This window comes from Sebastes fasciatus, chromosome 8 (assembly GCF_043250625.1).
Source record: "Sebastes fasciatus isolate fSebFas1 chromosome 8, fSebFas1.pri, whole genome shotgun sequence".
In the NCBI taxonomy this organism is placed as follows: domain Eukaryota; kingdom Metazoa; phylum Chordata; class Actinopteri; order Perciformes; family Sebastidae; genus Sebastes; species Sebastes fasciatus.
Window position 1 is genome coordinate 9,105,299 of NC_133802.1, and position 19,050 is coordinate 9,124,348.

Genomic DNA, 19,050 nt, shown 5'->3' on the forward strand with positions numbered 1-19,050 from the left:
GCAAGAGAGAGAGAGAGCATAGCGGTGGTCAAGCGAGCTAGAGAGTGAATGAAGAGAGGGAGCGGCGTAACCGAGAACAAAGCAGTGAGTCGGTGAATAAAATGTTATTTTTTTTATTTTTTCATGGCGGTTTTCATCGGCTTGACTCCGCTGTTCTGTGGCCTCTCTGCTCTGCCTGTGTGTGTGTGTGTGTGTGTGTGTGAAAAATATGACCAATATACTTATCAAACAGAGTGAATTAGACATTAAAGGCTTTAATATAGCCTGCTTCAAACAAAGGCCTGGTACCCTCTGCAGTTGAGGTAAATAAAGGCCCCGGCCACTATTTGAGAATTTACGATAATTAAATGAATACCTCTCTGACAGTGTCAATCAAAACATTATTATAATGTTGTAAAGATAGAATTTATGGATGAGCTGTTGTAATGTTTACATTAGATTTTCAGGTGTACCTAATAAAGTGGCCACTAAGTGTATAATATATATACAATATGCAGTGGAATAACACTATATTTATCATACTGACGGTTTAAAATGAGAAAAGTTTGTAGACCATGGCAATATTATAATAAAAAATGTGAGCAATATACCATTAATGGACATCTCAGCTGATTGTTTTTTTTATAAACAATTATTACAAACTTGGCAGACTTTTGGCAGACTTCAGGGGTATGTATTTTAAACTACATAAAAACACCTGAAACATACCACACGCTAAGATGACCTGTTGACCCCTAAAAGACACCACCTGAAGAAATCTGGTCAACATACTTCAACTGAGTGCTAGAGATGCTCAGCCAGGTTGAGTTAAGGGCAACTCATTTACAACAAGATACCACAACTCACAGGGCATTTGGTAGCCAAGTGGTTCAGAACCATGCTGTACGCAATGTACCTCTCTCTCCCTCCCTGCATTTCCTCTCTGTATCTCTACTATCACTATCAAATAAAGGCAAAACGCCCCAAAAAAAAAATGTTCTCCACCAAACAGCAGAGAGAACCATCAAAGGACGTTGAAGGGTTACCCTTACCTGCACAGCAAAGGTCCCCACAACGATGGTGCAGAAGATGGGGTTGGCAAATATGCCGTCAAAGACGTTTCTCTCTCCGTGGATCTTGCGAGCGTTGATCTCGTTGAAAAGTTGCATGAGGACAAAGGTGTTAAAGATGATGGTGTAGTGCTCAGAGGGAGGGGAGTGGAGCGGAGCATTGCGGCCGCTGTCGATGTTGAATATGCGCTCGCCTGGAGGGTAAAGAAAGGAGGAAGAGGAGATGAGATGAGGTGTTGTTCATTAGGGAGTGTGTTCAATCTGCTGCAGGACAAATAAACAATTTACAATTACCACTGTAGCTGCTAAGGTGGCTGTGTATTTCTGTACCTCCACCAAAGCACCTTTTTTTTCTTGTCTTGGATTTTTGATTTAAATGGACACTGAAATAAAAACCTGATAATCCTAATTCCACCAGAAATCTACTGATGAAAGCCAGCTATATTCAGGCTGTTTCAATAGTAGATGAAATTGCATTCCTGGTTGTCTCTGCATGTGTGTCTACCTAAGAACAGTAGGGTGAAAATGATGACCAGCTGGTACACTCCATGGCCCAGGATGTTCTTCATCATGGTTAGCGAGATGAGCGGGTTGTTCCGACCATAGGGTTTCCGTAGCAACAGGTCCTCGGTGGGGGGCTCGGTGGCCAGGGCCAGAGAGGCAAACGTGTCCATGATGAGATTCACCCACAGCATCTGCACCGCCTTCAGAGGAGAGTCCTGCAGAGAGATGTGCAACCAGAGAGCGATGTCACGACCCGTGTTCAGATGAGTCTGACTTCACTGACACTGGTGATTGTGAAAAGGCTGCTTTTCACAAGACCCTAATTCCCAGTTCTTTTGTAGGTTAAATCATTCATTTGAGTCCAGTGTTTCAGTTAATCTGTTAATTTATCAGCCTGTTAATTTAACAGAACACAAGTTTGTTTCATTTGTATAGATTATGATCTGATAAAACGTGTCAGATCTACTGTGGTGATGTACTGCATGTACTTCTTGTGCAGATTATCTGCTCAGTGAGTGAAATAGTGAAAACAGATGTGCATGATTAGGTGCTCGAAGCAGTGAGTGGCTTTGCACGGTCAAGTGGCAGATGGAAGGGTAAAACTGTTTTGTAGTAAATTACATTGTGTAAATGCTGGTGCACTCATGGATGTGTGTGTGTGTGTGTGTGTGGCCATAGATGAATAGTGATTGTCAGCAGTAACAGAGGAGTCTTAGATTAACTGTTCTAAAGCTTTTGTAATTTAAGGCCCTCTTCTGTTAAAACAAATTGGAATTTCTTTTTGTTGTTGTGAAAAAAAGAAGATAAATATTATAATTATGAGCTGTAATGACCAAAATAAATATTCTGTTTACCCTCACCCACCACTGCCTGCCATTAGGAATCCAAATTGAATGTATTTAGGGTCATACTGTATTTCCTCACCACACACTTTGGAGATTTACTGGAGTAGGATTTTATTTTGATGCGTCCAAAATTCCTGATATCGCTGACTTGGAATTACAAGTCCGAGGCTGGCAGCGGTTTTCCCCACTCTGCTCATAATTCCGGTTTAAACATTGAAGTGAACGCGGCATGATCATCTCCATTTCGTATTATTACTGACAGCTGGTTTTCAAAGACTGGCTCAGGACCCACCGGTGGCTCACAGGAAATTCTATTAGAGTCGCCAAATAAATTTGCACAATTTCTTCCATAGTCGTTTCTTAACCTATATATCTGCAGTACACCTTTTTGACACACGAAGGAGCCTGAATGGTCATATTGTTCTGATGATTGTAGACTACTTACAACACTGAATCTAATGTGAAATGCTAGCCTATTCAAAATAACATAAGGTGATGTGGAAATGGCAGTACAAATGGTCAGGAACGTTCATTTACGCACAAATTTTCTCTTCTCATGATTTATAGATAAGGCCTATTGTGAATTGGGTCGCGATTGTTTGTCATTTTTAAAAAGTGAGTGCCCAGAAAAAAAGTTTGGGAAACACTGCTTTAGCGGAATTGCTCTTTATGTATTAGCGAGGGAGGGAGAGAGAGAGCAGCAGTGGTAGAGCGAGCTATAGAGTGACTGAAGAGAGGGAGCAGCGTCAGTGAGAACAAAGCAGCGAATCAGAGAAATATCTTATTTTTTGGATTGTTTCACAGCGTTACGCTCTAAAGCACAAATAAACACACAAATAACGCTGCACAACTTTGCATAATCCTGCAGGAAGGTTCCGAGTTGCCGGATTTTGAATGAATACAGGCTTCCTGTCTGCTGTCTGTGGCTCAGCGCTGCTCTCTTCAAACAACAGACACACACCGATCATAGCTGCACTCACAGCACAGAGAGGAGCAGGGGGATCACTGGAACACATGCACATAACACAACCCGTTATCATCCGGGAGATACAGCCGCTTTCCACGCCTTGCATATCAAACATATATAAATATGTTCGTGTGTGTCAGAGCTTGGTGTAAAAAAATGCATAAAAAGCATTTCAGCATTTGTTTTGACTTAGCAGATATAGGGTGAGTGATGTATACAGAGGTGACATCTTTGTGTCAGTTATATTGTATGTGCAGGAAATGCGTGTGTGTCAGCATGTATGTTTATTAATAAATCTGTCTACCTGAGTGATGCAGGCCCCAGTGAAGGCCACTATGACAGCTACCACGTTGACCGTGAGCTGGAACTGCAGGAACTTGGAGATGCTATCGTAGACATTTCGTCCCCACATCACCGCCTTGACAATGCTGCTGAAGTTGTCATCAGTCAGGATGATGTCAGACGCTTCTTTGGCCACGTCTGTTCCCGCAATGCCCTGACACAGATTGAGACAGAGTGAGCAGGAGACGGAGACTCATGACGTGATTCATGCAAGCATTCAAGCATCCAAATTATTTTGGAGTGCTACTGTCTCAATATCGTGTCGTCCTGTCTCCAAGCGCTTCCACTTGGCATGAGTAAGAGCTGTGACCAAAATCAAATGCAAAAAAAATATATACCATATAAAATGCAATATATTCATAGTTTTTTTAAATATATTTGTAATGCATTTATTATTTATAGGAAGAGTAACATACTAAAATTCCTCATATACTTGAAAATATTAGTTATCTTAAAGGAGCTCAATAGGAGATTGGGAGCATTTCTTTTGACTCTTAACATGGCGGACCGCGAGCAGCTAACGGTGCTAACAGTACAACATTGCAAACAACGCCGAAAGTGCTGACAGAGATAACAGTGTTTAGCTGAGGGGGAACCGGAGGGTGGGGGCTATGCTTCCACGACGACCTCAGCTGTAACCGCCATATGAGAGTGGTGCAGAGCGGCGGCTGAGCTAGCCAGTTCGGGCACGCTCACATGCACGAACATGCACTAAAAGCAAGAGCGGCCGGCCCGGCTTTGTCAACAAAGCGCGGAGAAACTCGGATTGCAACACACACACAGAGGGAGAGCGACTTCATTCTCTGCTCAGGTAGACATTACTCCTCTATATCTTGACATAGACAATAGTTGTTGATGATATATTAATGCTCTGCATATCGAATTAAGAAACTATAAGTCATTCATATTATATACTGTATTTAGTATATATAGTGGGATATAAGAGAATCAACGTTTTTAAAGTTGTTCCCCAAGATGGACTCATATACTTCTATGTGACTACATTATTGTAGCTACAGAAGGACTTTAACACCAAATAAACATAAATGGTGAATAATATGTCGGGTTACCATGGCAAAGCCCACATCAGCCTTCTTCAAAGCTGGTCCGTCATTGGTTCCATCTCCTGTTACTGCGACAACCTGCCTCTGTTCTAAAACGGTGCTGTCGATGATGCCTTGACACAAACAGGAGGGAAAGATAGGCTCAAAATCTGTGTGAATGTGTGCGTGTGTGTGTGTGTGTGTTTAGGTTAATAAACTTGAGACTCACCTTTGACCAGTGTGTGTTTGTCGGTTGGCGAGGATCGAGCCAAAACACGAAGTTTGGGCCAGATTTTGTCAATACGTTCCTGTTCAATCTGTCAGTCAGATGGAGAGAAAAGGGGGGGAGAATGTGTGCTGATGAATAACACAAAGACACACTGTGAAATTGGCTCTTATATAGAATCAGAATCAGGTAGGTTTTCACACACAAGGGATTTGCCTTAGTGTTTTGGTGCATAACAATAAAAAATAAAAGCAAGTACTGTAAAAATCAAGAAACATAAATATAAAGTGGAAAAATATACAATATAAATATGAAAAAAATACTATAAACAATATGTCTGTTTTTAAATGAAACAGCTGTGCAGTATGAAGTATAAAGAATATGTGTAATGTACAGAGGAAATAGTCCAAAAGCTGGTGTGAATGTAACACATAGAGACAGATATGGAGGCTTTATGTTAATGTAACATGTAGTGTCTATGGGGGTTGGATAAGAGTCAGTGTTAGTGGGGGTCCCGGGCCTTATTGATGAGGCCAGCCGTAGTGCTCTCTTGCAATCAATTGAACCACACTTCACTCCTACATAATGATAATTTACACAGAGAATTTAGACTTTAAAAAGAAAAGCAGAGCCACATCATGAATCAGCAGCTGTCCATCCCATTAAGCATTGTGCTCAATTCAAATGATGAAGTTAAATGTTTAGATGAAAGCAATGCCTGTACAAAATTATGAGGATTTGACTATTTTTGTTTTTGTATGGACATCCCGGGAGTACTGAGGTGAGTTTTTTTCTTTTTTTCTTTGCATGATTCATTTATTCGTTAAGTTAGCAAAACAGATTACAGTATAACAGTGGTGGAATGTGGTACTTATGTACGAATTTGAAGTACTTTGGTTGAATATTTCCATTTCATGCAACTTTATACTTCTACTCCGCTACATCTCAGAGGTAAATATTGTACTTTTTACTCCACTACGTTTATCTAATAGCTTCAGTTACTTTTCAGATTACAATTCTTCCCTTCCTGTCCAGTGAAAGCCACGTATCTCCAGATGTGTTGATTTTGAATGTTTGTGATTAACTGAAGGATGTGAAGTGTTCCTTTATGTGTTGAGAAAAAGCTAAATCTAAAACTCTTTAAAAAGCCTCTTGGATCAGCTGGAAAACGCATCAACACAAAGCTGAAAACACAACAGAAAAGTTGACCTTTTAGAGATACGTGGTTCTCACAGGACAGCGACACTACAAACATAAGATGATCTTATAGACCATGATGCATTGCTGTAGATTAAACTAGCCAACAGGATATAACAGAGTTAAAATGCAACAAACAAGTTAATGCAGCAGTAATATTAACCATACTTTAAGTACATTTTACTGATTATACACCTACTTTTAGTTAAGTAAGGTTACTTTTACCTTTAGTGGAGTATTTTCACAGTGTGGTATTAGTACTTTTACTTAGGTAAAATATCTGAGTACTTCTTCCACCACTGGTGCTGGTGGTGGAAAGTGACTAGATTAGTGAGAAAATGTATTCAAGTACTATACCTAAGTACAATTTTGAGGTACTTTTGTGTTACTTTATACTTCTACTCAGCTACATATCAGAGGGAATTATAAAAAAGATGATAATCTTATAGGTGCAAGAAATTGTTATAGATTAAACCAGTGGTTTCCAACCTTTCCGGCTTGTGACCTCTTATAAAAAAAAAATTTTAAAAAAAATTTCACAACAAAAGCAAAGATTAGAGTAAAGTCCAAAAAATGAAAATAACTTTGTTCACAACCCTTCAGATTAATTCTGTGACCCTTTGGAGGGATCTGGCCACTCGGATGGGAACCACTGAATTAAAATACAGAACTGTATTAACTGTATTGTATTGTTGTAACTAGCTCCAACTCGAGCAGCTACTACAGTAAAATGCTACTTACTCATTAATGCACCAGTATTAATAATAAAAAAGGAGAGATGGTATTTTGATGTGAGGTGCAAACCTTAATTACGACTAGAGCTGAAAGGATAAGTCAATTAATCAATTACTTGAGCAACAAAATAATCAACAATCTTTTCAGTAATTTCCAAAAAAGCCAAATATTGCCTGGTTTCCACTTCTCAAATGAGAAGATTTGCAGCTTTTGTCATGTGCGTGTCATGCATGTTCGGTTATTTTCCAAAGAGAAATGTATCAGCATTTACCAGTACATATTAATCTGACTGGCAGTAGAGATTAGAGGCTAGATGAAAGCAGTTATGACAGTGGGGTTATCAAATGGGGTCCTCCCATCACAGATCATTTCTTAACATCCATTTTTAGTTCATTTTTATTTAGTACAGCAGTAGAAAAACTTTTCTGTGAATACAGTACAAAACGAACCATTTGAGTCATCCACGTGAGATCCCAACTCACCTCTCCCTTCTCGTTCCTGATTCGTCGGTTGAATTCTTTGCCGTCTATACAGATAAAGTCATCCCCAGGGTGAATGATGCCACATTTAGCAGCGATGGCCCTCGCTGTGTTAATGTTATCACCAGTCACCATCCGCACCGTGATGCCTGCACGCTGACACTTACGGATGGCATCGGGCACCTTAGAGGGACAGGGAAATTTGTTCATACAAAAACACAATGCCAACTAAAAAAAAGTGCACACAGTAAAGTGCAGATCTCCACCAGGTGTGTCTACTTCTCAAACAAAGAAGAGCTGAATCACTCAGTTGTCCCTCCCTCCTCCCTTACAGTCAAGATGGTGGCGAAGATAACAAGAACAGGGACTTATTCATCTCGTATCGTGCCTAAATTTAGTGGATCATAACATATTGGGTTTGGAATTAATCTGTAGTTGCTCCGGTTCAAAATAAGACCAAACTTTTCTACGGATGTCAGTATTTGAGCCACGACAACAGACAAGGTGAGGCTAGTTTTTGGCCTAGATGATTGCTGTAAATGCCTTTTGCGGCTCCCACTGGCCGGTTAAGGGGAGCAAGGAGTCAGCAGTCATTTACGGTATAAAACAGTCAATAAAAAAGTGTTTTCAAGAAGTGTGAATCACCGCAACCACGAGAGGTCATTGAGCATACAGTCATAAATGAGCACAAAAATGATTAGGCTGAAGGGTCCAGTAATATGCGAGAATAGCCGTGGACAGATAGATACACTCACACACACACGGCAGAACGCATGATCTCCCCACAGTTTTACGCCTGGCGGAGATAATTACTTTTAAAATACAGGTTATAGTCACATCACATCATTATGGATTGCACAAAGTCTACCAGCTGAAACTAAAACTAAAGACACACACATACTCCACAGTAACCCTACCTCAGGCCGCACAGGGTCCTCTATCCCAACCACAGTGATGCAGGTCAACTCCGTCACTATGTCTGCTTCATTCTCCCAATCTGGCTCCGGATTAGACGACAGGTCGCGGTAGGCAATGCAGATGGTCCTCAACCCCTCACACGCCATTGGCTCAATCACCTATTATTCAGTCATTATTACAACTATGGTCAGGAAGAGATCCACAAAATCTCACCACCCTTCACACCACTAGGCTGCTTAACTTACTGTGTACAAAGATGTAATTTACATTCCAATATCAGATGCATAAAAACTGGATTAAACTGCTTGCATACAGTTTGAGGACCTTTTGAGTACCTTTGTGGGAATGCTCTCTGACACAGCTGTAGGGAAAAGACCCCCCCAGCCTACTGCGGACAGCAACCGTCGCTGCTTAAAGTCCCTGATATGATGTGGTGACACAAAGCTTCTGCAACGCAAACTGAGCTGGAATAAAGTTGTGTATGGAGGAGTTCTCACGGCACAAACTGTGTTCATTGTGAGACAAATTTAGGTCAGTCAGCCTGTCAGTCAATGAAACAATGCTTACGCAGCCTGCGTAGGTTTATCTATATGTGGAACAAATACATGCGTTTTACTGCTAAATATTTTAGTTGCATCATCTAGCAAAAGCAGTTTTATGTATAACAGATTAGGAATGTATATAAGTCAGTCGCTCACATTCTGTTCAGTGATGCTTATTGGGTTTAGAGTGATATCAACTATAACGTGTAACAGATATTTTAGCTGAGTGGAAATTTAGATAAAAGCAGTTGTCTTACAGAGTACAGAGCAAGGCACCATGGGTGAATGTTGTGGTTATCATGACGGTTTCAGGATGGAATAACTTCATCTTGTACAGCATCTTGTTCAGTGGTGAACTAAGTACATTTTGCCCCGTTAATACAGTGCATGCCTTCCTTTGTGTGTGGCAAGCTGGAGAGCAAACAGTGTTTTGACTGCAGTGAAAATTTTGTTTTTGAAGGCTAAATGCCAACAAATATGGATTGAAGCAGAATATCTAGGTTAGATAAAAACATTTTTTAAATGATTACATCTGGTTTTTTTCAATACATTTTAACTTTTGGACTTGACATTGCTCTGGAGTTATTGGAAATGTTTGGATCACACAAGTTGGAAACATGTATAATACTAATAGTATTAGTGGAGCCTGATCTTTATCTACAACTGTGAATAAATACCAGGTTTAAACACAATGAATAGACATGCAAAAAAACTGTAACTGCTGGATGTGTACATAAACACATTTGCCATATCAACCTGCAAGCTCACTAATTAACATGCTATATTTTGTTTGTTTAATCCCAAAAAAACAAAAAAACAAAAAACACAACTTGTAATCTTTTGCATTTCTGTTTGTGTACAGATTAAACAAGCGAGGCTAGACATTTTCCGTTGCTTCCAGTCTTACAGACTCTCAGCAAGAAATGCCAAACCATTCCTTTAAGTATTTTTTGGGTCATTTTTGCCTTTATTAGTGGTAGTTGGAAGCTAACAGGAGAGAGAGAGATGGGAGATGACATGTGTAAGACCCATGTTGTATTATTTACAGTTCTTTTTATTTAAAAGGTACATTGTGTTATGCCATTGAAAATGTTTGATATACATTAGAATTGAGGTCAATTAGTCATGTTGTAGAATGGGCTTTGATCCATTTAGACTCTATGATGTGGGTTTTGCCTTATTAAGATGTGCTCCTCCTGCTATTGGAACATTTGGGTGTGTCCCTTTAAATGTGATTAGTGCGAGTTAGGCTTCAATGGAGCAGGATGAGGAGCAACAACTTTTCTGACCACAGATTGTTTTTCAGTGATTTCCTGGGGAATTGTTGTCATATGGATATATTTTTGTTTATCTTAATTTTCGTGGAATAAACTACTTTTCACTCACAATACGAGCCTCATCTTTGAAGCTGACCAAGGAGTGAGTGTCTGCAGAAGGCAAGCGGAACTTGGACATGGTAGTCTATGTGAGTCAGAAACCTTTACATCCTGCTAGAAGTGGCGAGGACGGTTTATAGCAAGCTGCCACTACACCATGTAACAAAGGTCCCTGGCTCAGGGGATGTTGCAATGACATGGTCAGCGTCTTACACCCCCTATTCTACCAGGATGTTCCATCAAAATTAATTTGAGATATATTGAAAATTAGGGCTGTACCAAATAGTCAAATAAGTGAAAATTGATTGAAAAAAGATAGATGTAATCATTTATTCGTGACATGTCAACTCATTTAATCCGATGAATCGCTATCACAATAGCCTTTTATTCAAATTGAGGATTTTTTAAGGATGATGTCATAAAATATGATGACAGACAATAGAAGTTTTGAGTGTTAAAAGATGACATTCGGTACAGCCCTATTGAAGACGCTATTCTGTACATCGAAGCTCTAATTCATCCAAGTCTCACCTGTTTGACCATATCATCTCTGTCACGTGGGCGGAAAGTGCGCGATTCTCCACTGGCATCTAGGATGTAGGAACACCTGGAGAGAGATTAAGGACAGAAAATAGTGAGAGTAAAAAGACTTGTGAGTAAAACATGCTTTGTCTCTCACATTCAAATCTTTTAACCCAGTTCCCTTAGGACCTATTTTTTGCCTCAATTGATTCATACAATCTAATGCCGTCCCAGACTACCTCCACCTCCCTCATCCTCCTCCAACACTCACTTCTTCAGCATGATCTCAGAGGCTCCTTTGCTGTAGAGGCGGAAGGAACCGTCTGGCAGCTTGATCACCGTACACATGGATTTACGCACTGAGTTGAATGTATACACCTGAGAGAGAGAGAGAGAGAGAGAGAGAGAGAGAGAGAGATAGATGCATGATTTAGAATAGTCAAATCAGAGGTAGACAGACATATCCCTGACTGGAAACTCAGCTCTGAGTGTGTTGGATGATGTACCTGAGGGTTTACACCTCTTGATCCATTGTGATCTGCAAGCACCACACAGCACACGTTTGTTTGTCTAATCAATACCGTTGTAGTTGCTGCATTATAAACCCCATGTAAGATCCTATGTGGGTTTATTGGAGTTTTTCTTTGGTACACATAACACTTCAGGTGTTGGCTAGTGTGGAGCATGTAGTGACACCGCTCATGGTATTACACAGGCATAGAGAGTAAACACTTTCTTTCTCTACAATTGTAGGTATGTGGGTTTATTCATGGCCGTTTTCCTGAAAGAATGCATTTTTAGCCATGCTAGCAGCATGACTGTGGATGGCAATGTCGCTCTGTCAGTCCCCAGGGGATGAATCTGACTGACTCTAGTGATCCCCTGACTTTTCCTGCAGTGCCACCAGCAGGTCAAAGTTTTCATTTATCCAGTGAAATATCTCAACTTCTCAAACATGGACGGAACATCTGTACTTAGGCACAGAACCTCTGGCATGGCTGTACACTCTAAGTTTTGTTGTAATGTTAGCGCATTTTATGCTCCCTTCCTTTCTCTTTTTGTTCTGGACTCTTCTCTGGGAGGGTAAAGAGTGCATTTCTGAGTGATTGACCCTGTGGATGCTTTGTTTCTCTGCAATTGCAGGGATTTTATGATGGTCCCATCTGTGTTGCTTTGCAATCAATTGCTGAAAGATATCCTGGCATGTGCGGTCCTTGTGCACTATGCAACACAACGCAGAGTAAGACGCACTACTTTATCAAAAGTGCAACAGACTGCAATTGTATATTCTGAGTCTGAGCTTCAAACTGTGATATACTGTAAAATCTGCTTGTGTAGTAAAGCACATCGCAAAAATATGTAGGGTTTTGAACAATTCTACTATTGCATTTTGTTTATTTATTCATCTATTTTTGGAAATATGTATGCAGGATGTATATTAAATATCAATATATTTGTCAGTTGTGCAGTGGTTAGCGCCGTCGCCAAGACACAGCAAGAGGGTCACAGGTTCAAACCCGGCTTGGGGCCCTTCTGTGTGGAGTTTGCATGTTCTCCCCGTGTTAGCGTGGGTTTTCTCCGGGTTCTCCGGTTTCCTCCCACAGTGCAAAGACTTGCAGGTTCATTGTTGACTCTAAATGTCCCGTAGGTGTGAATGTGAGCGTGAATGGTTGTCTGTCTCTATGTGTCAGCCCTGTGATAGTCGGGCGACCTCTACAGGGTGTACCCCGCCTTCACCCAATGTCAGCTGGGATTGGCTCCAGCCCCCCCGGCGACCCTGAATAGGATAAGCAGTTACAGATAATGGATGGTTGTCTTAGAAACTATAAATGATTGCCTCGCTGTTGTACGCCTCCGCCAACCAGTCAAGTTGCAGATTACATCCATGTCTGTCCAAAATGTCATCACTTCATCATTTGTGTTAAATTGTCATAATTAGCATATGAATTCTCGAGTTATGGCCAAAAACATGTTTTGTGAGGTCACAGTGACTTTTGACCACCAAAATCTAATCAGTTCATCCTTGAATCCAATTGGACATTTGTGAAATTCCCTCCAAGCGTTCCTGAAATATCGCGTTCACGACGTACGGACGACCTCAAAACATAATGCCTCCGGTCCCGGCTGTCACCGGCGTGGAGGCATAAAAACTATAGTGAAGGTGGAAGGGGTGTATGGTTCCCTACCTTGTACAGTCTCTCCTCAGGGATCTGCTCTCTGACAGGGGCGTAGTCCCGCTGTAGGTCTAATACAAATCCCAGCAGGCCACACTCTGTCTTGTTGCCCACCTGCTTAGCCAGACCCCCCTCCACATCAGGCGGCTGACGCAGAGTAAGTTGGGGTGGAAAATTAGGGCCGTGAAAAAGTCAGGAAGGGAGACAGAGAAGGAGACAAGAGATGGATGAGGCAAGAGGAAACGAAAATGGATGACATCAAAACAAAGGCAGGACTACTGATGAGATAAAGCCAGAAGAGTGGTATCTCTGTCTGTGCATGACTCACTAAGATCTTGGAGGTGTAGGCGCTGTTGATAGCGATAGCATTGACTAATAGATCCAGTGTCCGGGGGTTGATCTGTCCAGGGTCTGGAACCACACGGTGGTGCACGTCGCCTGGGCAACAACAATCTAACTTTAATACATAACAATTATAATCTCTGCACATTCAGCCTGCATGCTATCTTCATCTGCTGTCAGTTCCTCCTTCAATAATTCAAATAATATGAACAGCATGATATTGATGATATCAGTATATGTAGACACATTTCTGCATATTTATTCTCCCAACTGTGACAAGAAAATGGAAATGACTAGCAATAGATAAACAGCTTTTCTGCTATCAAAGAGTGAAGTTTAGTTCTATTGGTTTCATTAGGAATATAGGTACTGGTGATACATGTAGTACAGAGTTATGCAGTACATAAGTGACAGCATTTTAAAGGGGCACTCATTCGATTTTACGCGTGAAGTACATCATGACTCATGGGGAGTACTACTGAGACTGTGAGAACAGTTGTATAACGTCTTCTGTGACTCAGGAGGAGCTTTGACAAGTCTAAGAAAATAACCCTGGTGAAGTCGTCAGGGCCATGTCAACTTAGGCTTGGTGGCTACAAATCTATAACAGAAAGTATGCAAACTAACAAACTAGGGAGTTGTGTTTGAAAGATGTGGAAGAGAAAGTTTAATCATAGAGGCTATTTAGTGGAATTATGGGAAATGTAGGATCCGTAATTTTTTAAGCTTGACCCACAATTAAAAGTCTGGATGCCTCTGCTTCATTGATTTTTTAAATGTATTTCTAACATGAAAACAATATTATGATATTACTGAGTGTGGGCATGTATTAAAAAAAATACAACTGGGCCGAGAAAAGTTCCTTGAGGAACGCTATAGGCAATACTAAGTATTTGAGATCCATAAAGTCATTATCTGAGCTGAAAAAGAACTGTTTGATGAACAAAACCAATCAAGTGCACATCACTAAGGCACTACATGGCCTTGCACCAGACTACTTTGCTGAAATGTTTTTGGTTTATGAACCAGGAAGGCCCCTCAGATCCTCCGGTTCTTCTCTTTTAGTTGCTCCACAAAGCAGAACAACATTTGGTGATGCAGCTTTCAGCCGCTGGAACAACCTTCCAGAGGAACTGAGGGGAGCTGAAAATATTGATATTTTTAAACGTACTGTAAACTAAAAACCCATCTATTTAGTCTGTAGTGTTTTATAATCTTCTAATTTGATGGTTTTTATTTTTAATACTTATTTTATTTATCATCATCATTATAGTGTTTATTTTACTCTATTTTATTTAACCAACATTTTATTGCTGATCATTATTATCTCTTTTATTCTATTTTATTTTATTAAAATGTTAATATTTTAATACAATCTGCTTATTTTGTGTAGTTTCATATTTTTTATTTATTTATTTTTATTGTTATTTTTATTTCCTTGTATTTTATTTATCTTTTACAATCTTAAATACCCATCTCTTATTGCTTTCTTATTAAATTAACTTTTATATTGTCCATTTTTAAACTGTCCGAGAGATCTTCAACTCACACCTCCGGCGGAGCTTTTCTGGCATCCCTGTGGAGGTTGGGGGCATTGAACCCGAGTGGACGATGTTCAAAGCTTCCATTGCTGAAGCTGCGGCGGTGAGCTGTGGTTTTAAGGTCTTAGGTGCCTCAAGGGGCGGCAATCCTCGAACACCGTGGTGGACACCGGTGGTCAGGGAAGCCGTCCGACTGAAGAAGGAGGCCTTCCGGGATATGTTATCTCGGAGGTCTCCGGAGGCAGTTGCAGGGTACCGACGGGCCCGAAGAGCAGCAGCCACTGCCGTGACGGAGGCAAAGCAGCGGGTGTGGGAGGAGTTCGGAGCAGCCATGGAGAAGGACTTTCGGTCGGCACCAAAGTGCTTCTGGAAAACCATCCGGCACCTTAGGAGGGGGAAACGGGGAACCATCCAAGCTGTGTACAGTAAGGATGGGACACTGTTGACCTCAACTGAGGAGGTAATCGGGCGGTGGAAGGAGCACTTTGAGGAACTTCTGAATCCGACCAATACGCCCTCTATGGTAGAGGCAGAGCTGGAAGCTGATGGGGGACCATCATCAATTACCCTGGTGGAAGTCACTGAGGTAGTCAAACAACTCCACAGTGGCAAAGCCCCGGGGGTTGATGAGATCCGCCCAGAAATGCTGAAGGCTCTGGGTGGGGAGGGGCTGTCTTGGATGACACGTCTCTTCAACACCGCGTGGAAGTCGGTGACAGTGCCTAAGGAGTGGCAGACCGGGGTGGTGGTTCCCCTTTTCAAAAAGGGGGACCAGAGAGTGTGTGCCAATTACAGGGGTATCACACTGCTCAGCCTCCCTGGTAAAGTCTACTCCAAGGTGCTGGAAAGGAGGGTTCGGCCGATAGTCGAACCTCAGATCGAAGAGGAACAATGCGGATTCCGTCCTGGCCGTGGAACAACGGACCAGCTTTTCACTCTCGCAAGGATCCTGGAGGGGGCCTGGGAGTATGCCCATCCAGTCTACATGTGTTTTGTGGACTTGGAGAAGGCATATGACCGGGTCCCCCGGGAGATACTGTGGGGGGTGCTGCGGGAGTATGGGGTGAGGGGGGCACTTCTCAGGGCCATCCAATCCCTGTACGCCCAAAGCGAGAGCTGTGTTCGGATCCTCGGCAATAAGTCGGACTCGTTTCCGGTGGGGGTTGGCCTCCGCCAGGGCTGCGCTTTGTCACCAATCCTGTTCGTGATATTCATGGACAGGATATCGAGGCGTAGTCGGGTGGAGGAGGGTTTGCAGATCGGTGTGCTGAGGATCTCATCGCTGCTTTTTGCAGATGATGTGGTCCTGTTGGCATCATCGGTCTGCGACCTCCAGCACTCACTGGATCGGTTCGCAGCCGAGTGTGACGCAGTCGGGATGAGAATCAGCACCTCTAAATCTGAGGCCATGGTTCTCAGCAGGAAACCGGTGGTTTGCCTACTCCGGGTAGGGAATGAGTCCTTACCCCAAGTGAAGGAGTTTAAGTATCTCGGGGTCTTGTTCGCGAGTGAGGGGACGATGGAACGTGAGATTGGTCGGAGAATCGGAGCAGCAGGGGCGGTATTGCATTCGCTTTACCGCACCGTTGTGACGAAAAGAGAGCTGAGCCGGAAGGCAAAGCTCTCGATCTACCGTTCAATCTTCGTTCCTACTCTCACCTATGGTCATGAGGGTTGGGTCATGACCGAAAGAACGAGGTCGCGGGTGCAAGCGGCCGAAATGGGTTTCCTCAGGAGGGTGGCTGGCGTCTCCCTTAGAGATAGGGTAAGAAGCTCAGTCATCCGTGAGGGACTCGGAGTAGAGTCCTTGCTCCTTTGCGTCGAAAGGAGCCAGTTGAGGTGGTTCGGGCATCTAGCAAGGATGCCTCCTGGGCGCCTCCCTTGGGAGGTGTTCCAGGCACGACCAGCTGGGAGGAGACCACGGGGAAGACCCAGGACTAGATGGAGAGATTATATCTCTACTCTGGCCTGGGAACGCCTCGGGATCCCCCAGTCAGAGCTGGTTAATGTGGCCCGGGAAAGGGAAGTTTGGGGTCCCCTGCTGGAGCTGTTGCCCCCGCGACCCGATCCCGGATAAGCGGTTGAAGATGGATGGATGGATTTTTAAACTAGATTTTTGTCAATTGTCTGTATAGCACTTTGAATTGCATTTGCTATATAAATAAAGATTGATTGATTGATTGATTGATTGATTGATTGATTGATTGATTGATCACAGACTCGATGAACACATGTTGATGTAAACTAGACTAATATGTCTACAGTTTTTACAGTTTCTACAAGACGAAAACGAACAAAAGTCAGATGTCTAAATTTGACTAAAATCAGCATTTCTCTGAGCTAAATGTAAAAATGTACTGTAGTTAATGCATGTTATTTGTGTGTTGAAACTTTTGAAAATGTACTTTAAAAAAATAAATTAACAAATTGTGCATCACTCCTTCCTCACTCTTAAGGCGCACTAGGGTGCCACAGCAGCACCCACGTTGGGAACCACTGATCTAGTCAAAGTAAAAGTTGGGCCACTCAACATTTATTAAATCTTAGCATTACATTGTGTTTTCATTATAGTGAATCACAGGGAGCACAGATAATCAATAAAGACATACTTGGTGATTTCTATATTATTATTCGTGAATTTAAGTTTTTCACTCACCTATGTGACTCTGCACCACAGTCATGCGGTTGGTGGTGAGGGTGCCGGTCTTGTCGGAGCAGATGGCCGTGGCGTTACCCATGGTTTCGCATGCATCCAGGTGGCGTACAAGGTTGTTGTCCTTCATCATTTTCTACAAATGAGATATAGTGATAGAGAGCAGAGGGATGTGTGAGGGATGGGATGGGAGTGAATGATGATGGATAGAGGGAGGGCAGAAGGACAGAGGCAGAGAGAAGTGGATCGATGAAAGTCCCAAATGTCATCACTTTATCCTATTTTTATCGTATCGGACATTTGTGTGAAATTGTCATAATTAGCATATGAATTCTTGACTTGGCCGAAAACATGTTTAGTGAGGTCACAGTGACCTTGACCTTTGACCTTTGATCACTAAATTCTTATCAGTTCATCCTCGAGTCCAAGAGGACGTTTGTGCCAAATTTGAAGAAGTGAGATATTGTGTTCACGAGAATGGGACGGACGGACAAAAAAAACAATCAAAATCATGAATTGTCAATTTTACACTTAAGTTTTACAGATTAAACAAACAAGATATAAAGTGTTCATTTCTGAGTGGTAGGTGGATTTTGTTACCTTTGGACGGAGCCAGACAAGCTGTTTCTCACCGTTCCCAGTCTTTATGCTAGGCTAAGGTAACAGACTCAATCAATCGTCTCTCCCAAAATTGTACTACATAAATGTTACGAACTATGCCTTTAACTTTTGTTGATTTTTTTTACCTGAAAAACATGCAAAGGAGGGAGAGAAGGTGGCCTTTATAGACCTTTTCAAACTTGACACATAAGCATTCTAAATGGGCCTTGTTAATGCAATAGCTTTTATCATCTCCTCTCTTCTCTCATCTGGATTTTGACAGCTGGACAGTCAGTCAAGACACTGTTTAGAGAGATTTGAGTGAGGAAATCATACAGATCTCATTGAATGAGCAACAACTCCCTGCAGCTAAATGGCAGCAAGTCAGAAGCCATTCTCATCGGCACCTCCCACATCAGACGAAAAAGACCGGTATCACCTATACGTACGTCACCATCAATGGTCACCCCATCCCTCTCTCCTCACTTGTCACAAACCTGGGTTTCAAGCTGGACTCATCTGTCAAACCTCATTCTTCCACCTGAGAAGCATTTCCAGATGAAGACCATAACTGAGAAAACGTGATGCGGAAAAACTGGTTCATGCTTTAATCAGCTCACGCAGTGACTACTGCAATTTTCTGCTCACAGGCCTCCCAACCAAAACCATCCAGAAGTTACAATATATCAAAAACAGTGCAGCCCGTGTACTCAGCATAACACGGAAATTACAGCACATAACCCCAGTGCTCCACTCCCTTCAACGGATCATCTTCAAGCTACTCCTCCTGGTGTTCAAGTCCATAAATTGTACCGGTCCACCCTACACTCAGGAGCTCCTCACCCCGGAAACTCAGGTCTGGCAGCTCAAACCTTCTCTCTGTGCCACGGATAAAGATGACAAACATAGGTGATCGTGCTTTCTTGTCGCTGGGGCCACACTTGTGGAATCAGCTCCCAGGAACAATTAGCTGTTTTTTAATCTAATCTTAAAAC

The 19,050-nt window shown here is 42.1% G+C and overlaps 1 protein-coding gene across 5 annotated transcripts in view; it reads right to left on the reverse strand.

Annotated features, from left to right (window-relative positions):
- The window catches only part of atp2b3b (ATPase plasma membrane Ca2+ transporting 3b), a 65,938-nt gene that overhangs the window by 17,973 nt on the left and 28,915 nt on the right, over window positions 1-19,050 (reverse strand). For all 5 annotated transcript variants that reach the window (XM_074643167.1, XM_074643163.1, XM_074643165.1 and 2 more), the window contains 12 exons: window positions 17,459-17,591; window positions 13,248-13,357; window positions 12,932-13,066; window positions 11,017-11,123; window positions 10,755-10,830; window positions 8,305-8,463; window positions 7,391-7,570; window positions 4,980-5,067; window positions 4,778-4,884; window positions 3,670-3,861; window positions 1,555-1,768; window positions 1,032-1,243 (listed from right to left, as the gene is read on the reverse strand). In XM_074643167.1, the coding sequence (XP_074499268.1) occupies window positions 1,032-1,243; window positions 1,555-1,768; window positions 3,670-3,861; window positions 4,778-4,884; window positions 4,980-5,067; window positions 7,391-7,570; window positions 8,305-8,463; window positions 10,755-10,830; window positions 11,017-11,123; window positions 12,932-13,066; window positions 13,248-13,357; window positions 17,459-17,591 (1,713 nt within the window). The remainder of the gene's footprint in view (window positions 1-1,031; window positions 1,244-1,554; window positions 1,769-3,669; window positions 3,862-4,777; window positions 4,885-4,979; window positions 5,068-7,390; window positions 7,571-8,304; window positions 8,464-10,754; window positions 10,831-11,016; window positions 11,124-12,931; window positions 13,067-13,247; window positions 13,358-17,458; window positions 17,592-19,050) is intronic.